The sequence below is a fragment of the Triturus cristatus genome, chromosome 5_2 (assembly GCF_964204655.1).
Source record: "Triturus cristatus chromosome 5_2, aTriCri1.1, whole genome shotgun sequence".
Lineage (NCBI taxonomy): Eukaryota > Metazoa > Chordata > Amphibia > Caudata > Salamandridae > Triturus > Triturus cristatus.
In genome coordinates, this window is record NC_140588.1 from 1,068,722,199 (window position 1) to 1,068,741,101 (window position 18,903).

The following is an 18,903-nucleotide window of genomic DNA, read 5'->3' on the forward strand; positions in this document are numbered from 1 at the left end:
ATCGCTGTCTAGTAAGGGAGACCTGGGGGCACGCGCTGCAGGTCCACGCACGGTGGGCGGAGCCTTGCTAGTGATTCTACTAATCGTCCCACGTAAAACAAGGAAGTGCAACGTCATTGGACGCATTTTATTCAAACAACGCCCTTCTACTGCCTGCGTGCCACTGATCACTAAGACAGTTGGACATCGCTTCAACCAGCGCGCTTGTCTATCTAACATCTACCAATCACAATGAATCGAAATGAGGTTCCTTGACAATGTATTCAGCCAATCAGGTATGCTGGCTCCGCCCTCTTCCTGTCTGTGTCAACGGTGGTTGCTGTGCTACCTGAGTTGGGCTTGGGTGGAGCCGTGTCGTGATTGGCTGAGCTGTTCCGGAATAGTTTTAGCCAATCGCCGGTTCGCGCAGGTGTTGGAGGCGTGGCTCCAACAGGGTGTGGACCACCGTAGACAGAGAAGCTGTGCCAAGCAACCTCGCGCGGGCCCGAGACCAGCAAGCTCCCAAGTGCGCGCGCCCGGCGCTGCAGTGACGCACCCGGGGCGTGGTTACCTGCCCGGGCTGCACCTGCTGCAGTACCCGGATGTTCATCCCACTAGGAGACAACGAGCGTTGGCTTTTGAGACACACCTGTCCGGGGACGCTCCTTCCAGGGACACTCACTGCCCTGCCTGGGACTCCCTTGTCCAGCACCGGCCCTCCGGAGACTTACCCACCAAGGGACAGCCCTGCCAGTGACTCACCTGTCCGGAAACTTCCCTTCCAGGCATCCACCTGTCCGCAAACTGCCCTGCAGGAGACCCACTGTCCGGGGCTCACCTGTCTCGAGTTATCTTGCCCTGGGTCACCAGCTGCGGACTCGTCTCTGAGTGCTCACCTGTCCGGTTCTTGCACTCCGTGGACTCACCTGTCCGTGACTGACCTGTCCACGAGCCGGAACTGATCTGCCCTGCACTTGAGCGCCTGGTGGACCCGGGGCCCCAGCAGCGTCCCGCTCCCCCGTCAGATCTCCTGCGTGCAAGGGTCACCGGTCTGCCCACCCTCCTTGTCTCAGCGTTCACCTGCCCGGCCCTCCTCCTCGGACTCACCTGCCCGGCCCTCCTCCCAGCACTCACCTGTGCGGCCCTCTTCCCAGCACTCACCTGTCTGACCCTCACCTGCCCGGCCCTCCTCCTCGGACTCACCTGCCCGGCCCTCCTCCCAGCACTCACCTGTGCGGCCCTCTTCCCAGCACTCACCTGTCTGACCCTCACCTGCCCGGCCCTCCTCCTCGGACTCACCTGCCCGGCCCTCCTCCCAGCACTCACCTGTGCGGCCCTCTTCCCAGCACTCACCTGTCTGACCCTCACCTGCCCGGCCCTCTTCCCAGCACTCACCTGTCTGACCGTCACCTGCCCGAGTGAGACTCCGCATTCCCTGCCTCCCACCCACCCCAGGGCTCCCCAAGGGACCCCCCCCCCCCCTCTCCTGCCCCAGCCCAGGTGTCCGCTCTCCTCCCCGATGGCCCAGACCCCGGTCGAGGTCCCCGATGACACCGCCTTCCTGGACTTCCAGCGGCAGTGCGAGTCGGAGCAGGGCTGGATCCCCAAGTACTCCAAGCGAGGGATCGTGGTCTGCGTGCAGCCCCCGTGCCCGGAGACGAGGACCGAGGCCGTGCACAAGGTCAAGGTAAGCAGGGGCGCCGGGATTCACCCGGGCTCGGGGGAGGGGTGCGACGGCGTGGGCTACCACTGAAAGGAGTGATCGGAGAGGCACCGCTAAGAACTGAAGAGAGGGCCACTGCAGGAAATGCAACTGCAGCTCTTAGGGATTTAAAGCTTAAACCCTTGTGAAAGGAGGCTGTCTCATCCCAGCGCGGGGGATCTGAGGAACCAGATGTTCATACCACTGTTTGCCGAGATAGGTAGAAGATCTGATTAGAACATGTAGAATCAGACTCGAAACCCGGCCTCCAGCCAGCATCCTGTGATTCCGGGCAAATACCTTAATCTTCCTGTCCCAGAAAATATCCGTGTAAGAAAGTCCCGTTTTTTGTTGTCAAGCTCCCCAACTCACTCGTCCTATTAAACGCAGCTGCAAAACCGCAGGAGGGTGCAATTTTTTTAATATCATCCGGTATATTCCCTCACCAGAGGGCTGAGGAACAATACACAACGTCAGATACCGCGTGCCCCAGAATTAAACGGGTCAATGCTAATCGTGGTCATGGTTCACCTGGGGGCAGTTTGGATCTGGTTTGTGTTCCTTGTTGTAAGCCAGCTGCTGCAAATCTCCACCCTTGGCTACCCCGGTTTGCGTAGAGGCTATTCAGAAATTGCACATTGAAAAGTATTTATTTTTTCAGAAGTTGTTGGAACTTGCCTCTGGAGGGTTTCCTGTATCGCAAAGGAACCAGATTGTTGGTGAATTTAGTGCAGCCTGTCGCTCCTGTTGCTTTAGGTGTGTGCTTTGTGACGGAGAGGTCAGTGTTTGGGAAGACTGAAGTGTACAGTCTTAATCATTTTTGATCCGATAGCCACTTCCCTGTCTGTACCACTACAGTTTTTTTTTTTTGCAGAATTTTATATAGCGCGAACTTGACCCGAATCCAATCCGTTATCAGAGCGCTTTACATAGTGTCAGTTACGTTACATGAGGAGACACATTCGTTTTTTTGTTTGGCACGGGGAGATTAGGTGATTTGTCCCAGAATCACAGGATGTTCAGCGTCATTACCGAGGTCGAGCGCCCAAGGTTAGGCCAACTCCTCTCCCCCCAAGTTTTGTTTGCATTTCCTAAAGACTCCTTCAACACGCGCTAGTGTGATTGCCTTTTGCGGACTATTTTTCTTGTATATGTCAGAGGCAGCAACGGACTGACTTAAATTAACAAACGGAAATATTGAAATTTTTTCCTGTGAATATTGTTTGCAAAGTAGAGACAGTCCGGGTCAGGAGTTAATCTCAGGAGTTCTTATAGTTTAAAACTTCACTCGGTAGTATAATTGAAGGTTGGGAGGAAATGACAGTAGGTAAAGCCATGAGTAAATCAAGATGGATGACAAACGTGAGGCCTGTATGTCACTCAGGATCGGGTAATCAAAGCAAGGACATTTTAAGGATTTTGGGGGCCCTGGGTCTGACGTATTCTAGGGCCCCCTGTTCGGAAGAGCCTTGAGTTTACAATCAAGTTTCCGTTCTTTCATCCCTCTTTGGCCAGATCACTGACCGCCCACAGCCACACTCATTCAAATTCAAAATGTGTTTACATCTGTTCTTCAGGGATACTGGTGTGTGCTTTCAACATTGTAAAGCAGCCTCAGCTCACTAATATTAGTGCAAATACTCCGTGACCCTCGCCCATTTCTCATATGTGAGGTCCTATCTTGATCTAAAAGAAAGTTTTTGTATCCATGTTGCATGAAACATACACATTTGTCTGCAAAATATCTTCATATAGACTCTAACATTATCCACATTTAAAACAAATGAAAGGAAAACGTTATTTAAAACAATCTGTTTCAAAATTATTGAAGGTCATCCGGATAAGACTGCAGGACAGAGCTGGATCTATCAGAGGGCCCCCCTGAAAGGCAGGGGCCCTGAGCCAGGGCGCAATCTGCTCATGCCGAAACGTCTCTGAATCACAGCAAGACCTGGCTGGTCAGGAGTGGCCGGCAAATGCTAACAAGGGGACAGCAAGATAGGGATGCCACCATGCAGGGGCAAATTCTCCAGTTGGGCTCTGGGGCTGCGCCCCCCTTAAATTATTTCTTTCACATTCCTGCACAGATACTAGATCGATTTTTATTTAGAGATAGAATCGTCTCGCTAAAGAAATCAATATATTGAAGTTTGGGCTGTGTGTTCCAGGCTGCCTGCCCCGCTCTAAAGCAAGAGACGGAAGTCAGGCAGTGAATCTACTTTCTGAACTGGGAGGCACTATGCAGGGCTTACTATTATAAAGCCCTTCATAATTAATCATTGCCATTGTAGTCTATGGCAGTATTTTCTGTGGGCCATTGACGCTGTCAGCGGCATGGTTTGGGGCGTTGGAGTCTCTTTCCCAGCATAAGAGCAGGCGCCCGTCATTCACGGGCATAGATCCCACACTTCACCATTTGTTACACGTAGGAGTGCATACAAGCATCGTGCACGTTACTTTGGTGCCTTGACCAGCTCGACTGGTCCTTAATGCCCCTCCAAGAACAGCTTCAAAACCTCTTTTAGAAAAGTTACATTGGCTGTCAATCCGTCAACGGACTAAGTTTAAAATATGCTGCCTGATTCACAAAAGCATAAATGGGCAAGGTCCCCTATACCTGGAAAATAAATTTATTCCTTACACTCCTACCAGGACCCTTAGATCCAGCAATGGACATTTGTTGGTAGTGCCTCGTGCCAAGAAGGCTAGACATGGTGGCAAAGCATTATCAGTGGTGGGACCTACATTGTGGAACAGTCTCCCGCTAACTTTAAGACTATGTCCCGAACATTTGAAATTCAGGAAACAACTTAAAACTTTGCTGTTTAAAAATGACATTTAGGCCAGCCCTCCCTGTTTGCTACTGATCAGCTGAAAACCCGACCCAAAGCGCAGAGATACTCCATTGGAGTCGATTCCAGCGCTATATAAACCCATAAATAAATAATGGTAAGTGTTTGAATGCTAATCTATTATTTATTTTGTTCTTAGACTGTAAGAAAGTGGGTTTCTGTTGCAGTAACCCCCCCCCTTTTTTTGCCTGATAGCTGATGCACCTTTCCTTGTTGTGCCCTGGGCTTCTGACAATCAGGTGCCCAGGGCCTGTGTTCCTTCCCTAAAAACTGCCTAACAGCCAAAACCCAATTTGGCAAACCCTGGCCGCATGTCAGCACCTGGTAAATGGTACCCTAGTTACCCAGGGCCTTGTGACCAGGGAAGGCCTCTGAGGGCTGCAGCACTCATTGTGCCACCCTTAGAGACCCTGTAACCTAACACACACATACTGCTCTTGCAGGCTGAGTGTCTGGGTACAAGACAAAACAGAGTCGACATGGCACACATCCCTGTGTGCCATGCCCACCACCTACACTGCCCTGACATACATCAGCCACCCCTCTAGCTGGGTGCCCTATGCCAGTGGTGTGGGCACAGGAGCATGAGCCCTGTGCCCCTACAGTACCCAGGTCCATTCCTGAGCACTGTAAGTGCAGTGCTGCCATTTAAGAGTACATGGTGCTGAGAGCTCGTCAAACACGAACTCCACAGCACCATAATGGCAACACTGAAGACTGAGAAGTTTGATATCAAACTTCTCACCACATTAAACCCGCACTGATGCCAGTGTGGGATTTAATGTACCAAGCACCCCAGAGGGCATCTTAGAGATGCCCCCTGAAACCTACCCTACAATCCACGTCTGGTCTTCTTTGTTGGACTTGGCCCTTTTTGCAGGGTCATCCCTACACTTTTTGCCTTCCTCCTGTATTTTTCCTGACCTGTTGTTGGCTGTTTTATGACTCTGGGCACCTTACCACTGCTGATCAGTGCTAAGGTGCATATGCTTTCCCTATGGTAAAATGTATACATTGATTGGTGTCCATGTTTGGCTTATTTGGTTTACTATCAGCCCCTAGTAAAGTACACCAGGAGTGCCAGGGCTTGTAAATACAAATGCTGCTGGTGGGCTTGCAGCACTGGTTGTGCCACCCACAGAAGCGGCCTAGCAAAATGTGTCTTAAGGTCTGCCACTGCAGAACCTGCGCGCGGTCTGGTACTGTCGCGCTGACTACGCAAGTGCACCCACTTGCCAGTCCCTAAACCTTCCCTTAACTACATATTAGTCACCCCTCTGGTAGGCCCAAGGGCAGGGTGCATTGTAGGCATAAGGTAGGACATGCCCTGATGTGTGTGGCATGTCTTAATCGTGAATTACAGCCATTTTCGTTTTTCACTATTGAAGGCTACCTGCTCTCCATAGGCCAGAATGGGCTGCTGGAATTACTACACGCTGTAATCCCAGTGAACTCATAGAGCATGGTAGAAAGTTATATTTAGTATGCCTGAACTCAGAATAATAAAATACTTCTTTTAGTAAAGTTATTTTAATATCCTGTGTTTGTAAATACTACTTTTAGAAAGTTAGTATTTACTGACCTGGCCATTTCAGTCCGCCTCTGCTGTGTGTGTGTGTGTTCTGCCTAGTAACAGGGAAGAGCAGGGCTGGGGAATTCCAGGAGACAGGCTGGCTGCCAGGTGGTGGGTAGAGAGATTACACCAGGATGGGTGGGAGGAGTACACCTTTGACTATGAATAGACCTGTGCTCTGCCACCACAATGCCGGCTCCGCCCCCTGTGGAGTGGCTGATGTCTCTGCCCTGCTGCTGAAAGGAAAGAGCAGAGTCACCACAACAAAGTGCTCCATAACTGGACTGGCCCAGGCCCCCTGGCGACAAAGAACAAAAGAATTGTGCTATAAAAGAAGGAGCCCTGCTCCTAAGAAATCGGATCCTGTTTGCGCCAAGAAGAAACTCTGCCTGAAGGAGAAGGACCTGGAAAAGCTGCATGGAGGAGTACTGTCTCTATGCCTGAGAGACTGGCCTGCGGTGGGTGCCTGACTGCTGGAAGGAGAGGAAAAGACTAAAGGAAAAGACTTTTGAATCAACTTGTGCTTTGAACAATCTCCAAGGGCTTGCTGGTGAACTTGCCCCCTGAACTGCGCCCCAGGAACAGTGGGCGCTACCTTTCCCCCAGAAGAAGAGAAGCTGCTGGAGGCGATCCTGTGACGCTGACCCCTGAGGACCTTGTGCCCCTCAACTGAGCACTGCGACATCTGCCACCGGGGCTACTGCGAGCACCGCGAAGACCTGTCTGCCTGGTCCAAGCACCGCAAGCAACTGCCCCCCCCCCCCTTCCGAGCCATAGCTCGCAACGCAAAGAAGAGACTGAGTAGGCTCCAAGATCCGGGCCTCAGCGACCCCCTGGCCGTGGAAGCCCCTGCAAAGACCTGCGATGCACTTCGTGTCCTCCCTGTGAAGCCGGCAGCGCGACACGCTGAAGAGATTGCCCCTCCTGCTTCTGCCCTCTGGTACGTGTCTGGAAGTCTAGAAGTGCCCCACGAAGAATCGCCATCCACTGACCTCAAGGGACAGCAACGTGACGTGGGACACCCCTCACAGCCTTCTGGAGCCGCCAGGACCTTTGCCCAACAAGAATTTGAGGTACTGTTCGCAGCGTGCTTGAATGCGACCCGTCCGTGGCTTTGTTTGATCCGTACTGGCTTTGGAGACCCGCTACGCTGTACACGCATGAAGCGTGAGCTTTAGCAACCTCCGAAGTAGCTGTGCGAGACGAACCGGAAAGGTACGAACCGTCCCCCATTCAAAGTATAGTACGTTGCTCACGCGAGAAGCGTGAGGTTTGGCAAGAGGCGTACCGGACGTGTACGACGCGTACCAACGAGGGTACGGTCCGTACGGTTCACGTCCAGCGTACGCGTGCTCACGCGAGAAGCGTTAGAAACGGCAAGCGTACGCGTGCTCACGCGAGAAGCGTGAGAAACGGCAAGACACGTCTAAAACCTTGTAAGAAGCGTACCGAAGGCGCTACGAAGCGCACAGGCACCCAAAGAAGCCTATTTTAAGTAGAAAAGTGCCATTTTAAGAACTGTGGACTGTCTAAAAGCATTTAAAGTAACTGGAACCTTATTTAATTGAAGAACTGTATTTTAACAAGCCTGCGTAAAGAAATTTTATATATAAAGAACTTTATTTTGATATAAATACAGCCTTGTGTCTTTGTGTGGTGGGGTGGTGATTATTGTGTGGGACAACTTGAACGCTTAACCTAATGCCCTCTGGAATCTAGCCTGACTGCTCGCGCCACGTTACCTAGAGGGTGAGCAGGGGTTATTTTTAAAGAGGTAATCCTACGCCCTGACTTAGAGGAAAGGGTCCCTGCTTGTCGTAAGTACATACCTGCTGCGCCAACCAGAGACCCCGGATTCTAACATTCTTTAAAAATCGTATAAATTGTGAAAACGTAATTACTTACCTGTTTTGGGTAAAGGTCCCAGTACTGATTCTAGGCACCTAGTACTGGATTACAAAAGTAACGAGAACATACTATACCTGCAACTTGAATTTTCTTCCATAGGGAATCATTGACTGTTTTATATGAAATATTTTCTGTCAACTTTTAAAATAGCAAAGTATTGTCTAAAAATCATAACAGCAACTAAGTCGACTTTTATCACTTGTTTCTAAGTACTGACCCAGGACTGAATCTAGGATCCAGTCTTGGAATTCCAAAAGTAATCTATTGCAAATAACTTGAAACGTCCATTGAACTCGATGCATTATTGTGTTTAAAATTGTGTTGCCTATTGCAACCACTTTTAACTTTCTACAAAAGCCAATTGCATGTTGCAAAAGTATTTATATAAAGCATCTCATTCTGAGAAAGTATATTTTAATAACTATTGTTGGTTCTAAAATAAAACAAGCATATATTTTTTTATATATAAACCATTGGCCTAGCGTTCAGTTATTGAGTGTGTGAGACCATTTGCTGACTGAGTGTGTACAATAAATGCTTTACACTGTCCTCTGGTACTGCCTTACTGCTCGACCAGGCTACCACTTTAGAGAGTAAGGTTATATCTAACTTTAGCCTCTGCCAAACCTCTGGGGACTGTGGACTCTGTACACACTGTACCTATTGGGGAACAGTATATACAGAGCCCCTTTCTCACAGAGACCCCTTGCCACACTAAGCTCCCCCCCCCCGTTACATCCCAGGCCCTGGCTGCTTGTCACTTGCTTCATTTGAAGTGGAGCTGCAGCATTTGTTCCCCCATGAAATAGATGCAAAGGACAAGCAGGCCAGTGTTCTTATTCCCTTGTGAAGTTGATTGAAATATCCCAGTTAAGTACAACGGCAAGATAAGTGCTTATCTGCTGTATCAACAGTGAATAAATGCATGCACACCAATGTATCCCATATTCAACACGATAAATGCTCCAGGCAAAAAGTTATGCCTGCTCGCTTGCTGCGTGCCCTGTCCCAGTGGGCACCTGTTTAAAGTTCAAAAATAGGCTGGGGCAGTATTTTACTCCAGTCGCAAGCTGCACAGCATGGCTTACTTTAATAAAAACTTGCATCCAATTTTTCTTCATGTCAATTTATGTTCTTCAGTTTTTCAAATCTTTTTTTCAATACTTTTTTAAATTCACAATGGAGGCAACTTACTTCTAAGCTTTTAAAAGCTGCAAGCATGTCTGTCCAGGTCTTAACATGTAGCACGCTGGAATCAATAGTACATCCTGGTTAAATATGCAGATAGTCTCTCTGCATTTTCGTGGGGTATTCCAGTGTTTTTTTTGGTTGAGCGTGCATGTATTATATGGTACAGTTGGGTAGAGGGAGGTATGCTTTTGTATATGTAGGTCTTGTACTGCTTGTTTTGAAGTTTTGTTTGTGATTCTGTTGTTTAGGATCCTCTATAATGCTAATTGGCCGCTTTATTTTTTTAAAAAAATTTTGCAGTTAGCCCATAAGAAGGGCTTTCAGACGAAATGCATTGGGACTATATCTTACTTAATCTTGCCTCTCTCTCTTGAGTTTGCTATTTAATTATGATGTTTCTTTCTGTATTTTATTCATTGCGTTCTTTGAGCTGTGCATATGGTAATGAGGGGCTTTGATTGAGAGCTCCGACGCTGACCCATAAGCCAAAGCAAAGTGCCTGTCCGTGGGTTGGTCTCTCTGAAGAGGACACAGAACAGTGGTCATGTATTCTGGTTGTAATAGCAATTTTGTGAAATTTGTGTGAAGGGGGTGCACAGATGGCAAAATATTTACAGGGCAAAAGTAAAATAAATTGCTCAAATGTGAGTGAGTGCAGTGTATGTTTGGACGTGGTGAAGTCAGGGAGAAGCAAGGAAGTGCATTAGGGCAAGAGTGAAAAGAAGGTGCTGAAGAAGAGGTGGTTGAAGATGTGCAGGTCTTTTTTTCCCAATTTTCTTCTTCTGGAGGAGGATCCAGCCTGGACCCCACATTTGTCCATTAAGCTTGCCTGCATCGCTCACTACATAAGTCATAAGAAACTTTAATGCCCTACCACTTTCAAAGATCACCAGCCGCCACGCTGAGACAGGGTGGTGACAGCTATGAGATGGATTCAAGAGACACCTTCCATTTGTTCTGGAATTTCCCTTTGCATCTTCCCTCCTATTTTTGAATTTCACTTCTGTTTTTTTGTTTCACTTTTCAACAGAGTCGTAATGCTGGAAGAAATAATCAACTTTTCTTTCTCTAAAGTTATAGCAAGCGTGTGGAATTTGAGCCTACGCCTACCTGGTGCAGTTAACACTTACTCCCCGCCCTACAATTTGTAACAAAAGAAGAGGGTGTGAAGGTCTGTGTCTTTTAAAGTTCTTAGCCCCAGTTTCTTGCAGTTTTCTGTTTTAGGTGCTTTGGATATGAGCGAGCTTGGGCCCACTTAAAATTCCCTACTCAACCAGTCTTTTTAGCTGCTTGATGGGTAAGAGGGAGAGAGTAATCACAATTCAATCCCATAATAGTATAACCAATTTGGTTATGCAATAACTACTCCACAACTAGGATTGGTATTAGTAAGCTTTTAATTATAAATTCAGAAAGGCATTTATATAAATCAGCCTTAGCATTATCATATAGAAATACAGGACAACCCGAATGAGTCCAAATTTCCAAAAGAGATTTACCCTATATACTTAGATCACTGTTGATAGATTACTTTAACACAACTTGTTTTACTCCTGGTCGCTTGTGGAAATCGTCCATTGTGGGATATTGACAGCCATCTCCTGGGTGTCTGCTGTTCTTCTTGTTTCTTTGATTCTGCTCAGCAGACAAAGTTAGCCTGGACTAGGTGCACCAGTGAAGGCAGTAAACATGTATGGCGTTTCACCCACGTCTGTGCTCATTGGAATTTGCCTCGCTACACACTCCTCTCTGTGGTATGTGAATTGCTGGTGTCAAGGGTGGACTTGTTTTTTTTGTTTGTTTTTTAGGGCATTGATCCTATATTAGTAGTTCATCATGTTATTGTTTGCACATAATTTTATCAGCCGCCATGGGCAGAGTTTTCGTTTTCATATGTTTTATAGTGCGTTTGACCTCCTGAGAGGCAAGATGCTCTGAATGTTGGGGTGATGGAAGATAGATGGTCGGGCCCCTTGGAATGGATGTCATGGGTTGAGCCTTCTGCTAGAATTCCATGTGTGGATACGGGCTCAGTCCGTATCTGTATCGGCTCAGAGCCTGCTCCATGAGTGGTTATGGACTCTGAGTTTGAGCCCATTTGGAAGTTTTGCTTCGACCTGGCAGGTGAGTCTGTGTGGGAATATGGATTCCGGGCCAGGAGGATGACCCCATTGCAGGGGAGGGGGAAGGGTTAAGAGCCCCGGGGTTTTGCCCAGAAGCAGGTAGCACTTGGAGTTCTCTTTAGGGGAGGACAATGTTGATGAAACTCTGGCTTCCAATGAAGGCATGGGTGGAGGGTGAAATTCTGGAGTTGCAGTGCTGCACAAGGACTTGGGGGTGAGACCTAGAGTGAAGACTCCAAGATGGCAGTGAAGGTGACCTGGAGGCCAATTTGATGGAGTAGGCTGTGTCTGGCTGGCTGTCATGCTGAACGGTCACTAACTGGCCTGGTGTCTCCTAGTAGAGGTGAGGCCGGTTGTATAGTACTCGGGCGTGAAGTTTTTAGTTTAGGAACAGTGCGGGTGTCACTGGGCAGTTTGAAGATTGATGGTGACCACAGTGAACTCAGAAGGGTGAAAGAAGTGGAACTCTCCTACCAGCAGATGGGAGATGCATGGAGCGGCTGAGGAGCTCAAGGGGTCAGGGTTGGGATATAATGGTGGGCGAGACTAAAGGAAGCAGAGTCCGGCAGAGTTCTATCAATAACCATCACGAGGGACCTGCGGCTGCTCACGCCGGGGGGGTGGGCGGTAGATACAAGCATGGTCGAAGTACTCTCGATATTGGGATTAGGGGCTAGCTCTCTATGCTTTACAAGTTTAATTTTACTTTTTTAAATTTAATGCCACCATGTTTCATTTTCACTTGAGCAAAATACTTTGTTTCGTCTAAGCCCAGTGCAAAGGATTACAATATTCCAAGGAAGTCCTAGAGTAAAAGATGTCGCCGAAATTGAGTAGTGTGTCTCACACTCTACTCTCGGGGAGTCCTGCATTAGCAGATGATGGAAATTCCCTCATGAGCTCACCTCCCCTTGTATCTAGCCCGGAAAAGACGTCAGACCAGGACAGTGGCCCCACTGCATGCTGCTGTTGATGGCCAGGGACACAGTTGTTTCGTGAAGTGAACCTTGTTCGTGCTGAGGAGGAGTAAGAAAGCTGGGTATAGTCGTAGACGTCGGTGCAAAAAGTAGTACAGAGTTTATTGATTGACTGCCCTTTCTAGGATACATGATTCACGTGCCACTTTAACTGCACAGCAAAACAATTTGATTACCGAGAGTGTGCAGTGGGGCATCGTCTGCACACAGTTTGAAACGGACCTTGACCATGCAAATAGGTGTTGCTTAAGAATGAAAGTGCCGTTTTTTGTCATTTTGTTGATTTAGGCACTCAGTAAGTGCTCGTATATGCAGTCAGTCGCTCATCTTTTCATTCATGCATTGACTAACTCATTCGTGCATTTACCCTGTGACACAACCACAATAAAAGCCTACAAATTCAACAACCTATTCAAGACAAAAGCACACATATAAAAAAAGAAAGCATGCTGCTGTCTACGGCAGGCTGGTGCTTATAATAATGACATTGAACATATCAGTGGGTGTCCGCCTCGCAGAGGTCTTATAAATAGTTTATTATTGTTTTAAAGTCCATGGCCAACTAATTTAGTACCAAGATGTGGGGCATCTTGGTAGCAGAAAAACAAGGAGAAAGTATGGACAGCAGCATTCCATAATGGTCGAACAATGGATGCTGAGCAACTTCTTTATTGATGACCCTTTAAACAAGCATTGGCAATGTCAGTCTGGCTTATGAATGAAAGTACCTTTTGTCATTGATGGGTTTAGGCACATAATCATTCATCGTACATGCACTCATCTTTGCATTCATTCATTCATGCATCCATCTATCCATCCACATACTCATTTCTGCATTCACCCTCTGACACAACTGAAATAGTACACACACAAACATGCAAGATACTGCTGTCTAAACATGGTGTGCACATGCTTGCAATAACACAACCTAGCAGCAGGTGTCCCTCTTGAAGAAATATTATAAATAGTTCATTGTGATATTAAAGTTCCAGCATGGCCCCCACATTTAGAACCAAAGTGTTGGCCATCTTAGAACGGTAAAACAATGAGGAACTATGGACCATTCCATAAAGGTCTCCTGGTGCAAAGGATGTGGCCATGTGGGATGCAGCGCACTGCAGATGAAATGAGCAGCAAGTAGCCACCCTATTGGCGTTGACTGGAGAAGTGTAGTATCCTCTTAACAAACATTAATATAAAAAGAGGAGAACGAAAGAAATGCAAGGGGGGACTATAAAAGGAGAACATTGAAAAGTAAAGGACTGGCCAACCAGCACGGACACTGAAGCACACTCCTGTTCAGGTGGCAGTGCTCATGTGATCAGAGAATGCCTTCATTCACTGAGCAAGAGTACCAGTGACTGATGCGGACTGAACCATTACCCCATACAGTATGCTGTCATGGATCGAATCTGAGTGTAAATGGCACTCAGACAGATCAGTGGTAGGAACAGAGCGGACGTGAAAGCCCTCTTTGTATCTGTATGGATATATATTTATAACTATATATAGATGTATGTATTTTTTTTTTTTTTTTTTGCATCATCCTAGCAGACAACTAAAAATATATTTATTTTATTTGAGTTTTATATAGTGCTTTCTGGACCCGAGGGTATCAGAAAGCTTTACTGGTTCTACAAATACATAAATACTTTTACAAGAGGTACAGAAGGAAATCTTATTGTGAAAGTCACTAGACAGTACAGCACTCAATGGTTATAGAGTCAAAAAGTAAAAATACAGGCCATCTAGAGGAGAAAGGTATCAGGGACAAAAAGGCGAATGAGCAAGTCACGTTCATGGAATGCCCCATGATTTTGAATGCTTCTCATGCTCACAGGGAGGGAGTTCAGACTTTTGGGGCAAGAACATGAAAGGAGCACCCTCCTGCCCTGGCTCTCTTAACCTGAGGAACAGACGCCAGGTGCTGACCAGAAGAGCGCAGCTGGCGGGTGGGTGTGTAGGGCGCAAGAATATCAGCTAAAATATCGGGGGATGGGTATTCAGGATTCTATGGGAGATACAGAGGGCTTTGAAGTTGATTCGTTCCTTAACCAGAAGCTAGTGTAATCTGCTGATAAAGTTAGAAATGGAGCAGGTTCTGGGCAGGCCAAAGAGCATCGGATGGCCGCGTTTTGTGCCCTTGAAGGTCAATACAGAGCCAACCCAAACGCCCAGATTTTTAACAGTCTGTTTGGGGGTAGGTGGGAGGCTTAGGGTGGACGGCCACCAGAGCTCACTCCACGGATGAGTGTTTTTGCCCACCAACAGGATCTCAGATTTGCTGGCGTTCAATTGAAGACAGTTAGATGTCATCCAGTCCGCAATGGCTGTTAAATCATCTTTAAATTTGAATGCGTCCTGTGTGGAGTTGTCAGATAACGTGACCACTAACTGTGTGTCTTCTGCATAGGAGACCACAGTTAGGCCCCTGTCCTTAGCGACTGCTGCTAGGGGTTGAAGGTAGATATTAAATAGAGTGGGGCTCCGAGCAGAGCCTTGAGAAACCCCTTGGTGCACAGCGTGCGTCTGAGAACAGAAAGGGTTGTGCAATCACTTGGAAGGATCTCTCAGCTAAAAAGGAGGAGAGACAACCCAGGGCCGAGCCACCGATGCCAATATCCTCTAATTGCTGTAGAAGGATCTAATGCGACACCGTATCCAATGCAGCGCTCGGGTCCAGAAGCATCAGCGCTGAGGGTTGTCCTTCATCCAGTGAGCTCTGTATAGTTCCGTAATGGCCAAAAGGGCAGTTTCAGTGCTGTCATGGACGGAAGCCGTTTTAAGAGGGGTCTAGCAGATTGTTGGCTTCAATGAAGGTGGTGAGCATGGAATTGATATAAGCTTCAGTGACCTTGGACATCAGAGGGAGGAGAGAGAGAGAGAGAGAGAGAGAGTGGACGATTCCAAGCCGGAGAATTTTCAAAGTGGTTTTTTTTGAGTAGTGGAATCACCTTTGCGTCTTTCCAGGTGAAAGGAACTACAGCAGAGGATATAGACAGATTTATGAGATTACAAAAAGGGGGATGGAGCTGAGGTAGGAATTTCTGAAACTGATCTTGTTTGAGAGGATCCTCTCGGGATCCAGATTTAAGGTATTGCAAATGGTGGACATGACTTCTTGAGAGAGCGCGGGAAAAGCGGAGAGTGAAGAGGCGGCGCTAGACTGAGATGGGGGGCTGCTTTAATCGCAGTGTCTGGAAAAGTTTTGTTAACGTCCTCAACCTTCTTAATTAAGAATGCGGCCTGTGCCGCACATGGTGGGTGGGGGGGGGGAGTTGGTAGGTTGCCCTGAAGATTTGAGGTCCTTAAGTAAGCACAAGATACATTTTGCAGGATTGCTGCTATTTTTAAATTTATCTGCAAAATAATCAGCTCTTTCTATCTGAATGGACTTGTGGTATTTTCTGATGCCCACCCGATATTGTACTTTCAGGGCTGGGTCATATTGCTGTCTCCAAGCCCATTCCAGGGCCAGATTATCGTTGAACCGCGGGCTCGACTGAGTTCTGCGACTGTGGGACAGCTTGGCGGGGATAGGAGTGTCAAGGGAATGCGTGAGCCAGTCAGACAGGATGCTATCGGTCCTGTCAGGGTTATCTGAAAGATTAGGTGCTTGATTAAGGAGAAAGTCGCGAAAGTGGTCAGCATCCAATTTATGCCAGGGGCGCTTTTGAACGGGTTTCCGTGGTACATCCTGAGGATGACCTATTCCTTGTTGTGTCATGGATACCAGATAGTGGTCAGACCAGCTCATAGGGAGGGGTTGGCTAATTATGAGGGCAGGTAGATTGGAAAAAATAGAGTCCAACAAATGCCCTGCTGAGTGTGTACTATTCTGGACACGTTGCGGTAGTTGGAAGGATGCAAGGACCTCTAGGAAATTGCTAATCTCACTGTCTTGGCTCGCTTCAAAGTGCAGTTTGAGGTCCCCAATATTGTTGAAATTACCCGACCTGGTAGCTCATAGGCCCGACGCGGTGATTAGGGCTTCTGTAAAATCCTTTGAGGGCCCTGGGGGCGGTAGATCAAGAGGCCAGACAGAGTGAAGTTAGTGTTGAGGAAAATTTTGAAAAGTGCACATTCACAGTCCACAATGACTTCCGTAGTCATGGTGCAGGTGTAGCCCTTAATTGCAAGATAGCATTGTTTTTGGGCTGATGGCGGTCCCATGGGGTTTCAGGGGCGACTGAAGGGTCAGTGACACAGTTGGATAGAGATGACAGATTGATATCAAGGATAAAAGTTTGCAGAATTTGTGCAACTTTGTCAGTGATGTAGTTACTGTTTTTTCTCTTTCTTTCCCCACAATGTTTAATGCTGACTGGTGTATTTGATTGTGAGGCAGTGGTTGTTTGATTATGTTAAAGAGCTCTCTGGGTCTGTTTTTCGCACGATCCAGTTGAAAGTGAAAGAAAGTGGCCTTTTCTCTTAAGATGTGTTTCTTGTATGCGAGCCGTTCAGATCTTAAGTGAGAGGTGAGCCAGAGAGGGGTTTTGTCTCCAGCATCGTTCAATTTGTCTGGCAACAAATATTACATCGCAAGTAACCCCCCTCACCCCCTTCTAGGGTATGTCAGAGGCAGTAATTGACACCAGAAGAATTCACTACAAAGGTAATCTGACATTTCATGTAGCAACATACCAATTTTTAGGCTGTATTAGAGTAATAACAATCTGTCCGTACTTGCCTTGCGACTTTAACATATGTTTTTCACAATTGGTATGTCAGGCCTGTTACAATAAAAGTAACTTTTCATTATAAACAATCTGGCCTTTTACATTGGTCTGTCACCGTAACCAACCCAGACATACTGTGTTGGCCATAAACCTCCCCACTAGGCAACCATCAGGTATACTGTAATAAAATTATTTATATGTATAAAATACAATTGTTAAAACAATATAAAATCTAGTAGGAAAGAGGCCACCTCCTGCTAGATGTCACACTAAGTAAATAAAATAAACCTGTACTCAGTCCCTGGTCAGATGACACAAAGCAGTCCGGCTTAAATCAAAGGCAATGTGGAAAGTATTTGAGCAGTTCAAAAAGCCACATTAATCCACCTTTCGGAGTAGCATGCTACTTCTGAATAGTGCTTCAATGCCTCATCGGGGCTAGTAAGCGATATATAATTACACAATACCATTGCACAATCACCTTTTAAAATAATGAGAAATATTTTATTAGTGGAATAAGAACAAAACAAAAAAAAATCCAATCAGGGGAAACTGGAGATATCAATTTTTAAATCTGTTATAGAAGCGGCAGACTGGAAGCTCGGTGCGATTGGAGGCCAGCCGCAATGAAGCCCTGGTCAGATAAAGCAAGAGCATTGGTCCTAGTGAAAGTCCGGAAGTTAAAAAGTTTGGAAGTCATAATCCCAAAATAGACTTTGTATTATTTATTTATTTTGTCGAAAGAAAAATCTGTCTCCCCCGCAGGACAAATGTGAAATTGTAGCTGCCTCCATGGAACTGCTGTTCGGGTACCTGTCACAGGTTTGTTCTGATATGGCCCTGGTGCTTTCGAGGTATTTGTTTGAAATAGTTTCAAAGTCCCAAAACAGAGACTTTCTTTTTTTTTTAAAGATATCGCATCCTTTCAGGGGAATGAATCTGAAATTCAGCCCAACGCCTTGGAAACTGCTGGTTACATACTTTTCACGTGGATTCCCTTGGCTCTGGAGCAAAAGTTTAAAAAAGATTCTAAACTTCTTCCTGGTGTCCCAAGCAATCGTAGGAGTACATGTTTTAAGTCCCCCAGGGCCTCCGCTGGGTTCACGGGGCAGCTTGAGACTATCTAGAGCCATGAAGATGCTGCCAACAAAGTCATAGTCCAAATTCCAATTGCCGCTGCTTATCTGAGAATTGTAGGGACTCGCAAGTAGTCAGCCAACTGACTCTTGGACTCCTCTTCTTCATCCTGGGTACGAGGGTGAGCAGGTCCAGTCCTTCGGGATGCTCACAGGTCAGACAGCAGGTATAGTCCTCTTCTATTCCTCTGTAGGGTCAAAGTGTTCTGAATGTGGTTCCTATGAATGCCACATTTAATCTTAATGACCCCAGCTAGTGTGTGGGGGTGATTCCTTGGCACTCCCTAGCCAAACCAATGGTTTAAAAGGTTTTGAGTCCGCCATACTCACTTTTTCAGTAGTTCCTGTTTGCCCTACTGCAGACAGGCCCAAAATGCTATGTGCTGGGGCCTTTTCAAGACGCGGAAAGCCTTCAGATACACTAATCCTGGACTCTGAAGATTGAAGATGTGTAGGGGAGTGCATTGTGGTAATCCCCACTGTCCTCCCACATCTGACACTAAAATCCAGTTTGAAGCAGGCCCAGTAACAACAGCAAACCAGGAGGTAGACATCTGATAGACAAAGGCAGGGTCCTACAGAACGTAGATGGAATTCGCAAGAATCCTTGTTGCTTCTTTTTCTCTCTCATTCAAGTGTGCCAAAGGGCGTTACATATGGTTCAAACTGACCTGTCAGACTGGATTTGACACTGTGGTGTCAAAAGAATATCCACACTGTATATTCTGCTGAGCTCAGGGGAGTCATCCCTGACTTCTCACATCAACCTATTGTGTAGCTCCT

At 47.0% G+C, this 18,903-nt stretch overlaps 1 protein-coding gene across 2 annotated transcripts in view; it reads left to right on the top strand.

Annotated features, from left to right (window-relative positions):
• The first annotated feature begins 288 nt into the window (after positions 1-288).
• Positions 289-18,903, top strand: part of LOC146829681 (START domain-containing protein 10-like) — a 138,882-nt gene continuing 120,267 nt past the window's right edge. Inside the window, exons 1-2 of one of the 2 annotated variants that reach the window (XM_085608362.1) lie at positions 539-1,066; positions 1,326-1,666. In XM_085608362.1, the coding sequence (XP_085464488.1) occupies positions 1,499-1,666 (168 nt within the window). In that variant the 5' untranslated portion in view covers positions 539-1,066; positions 1,326-1,498. Of the gene's footprint in view, positions 1,667-18,903 lie in introns of both variants that reach the window. The other variant, XM_085608361.1, reaches the window with a different exon arrangement.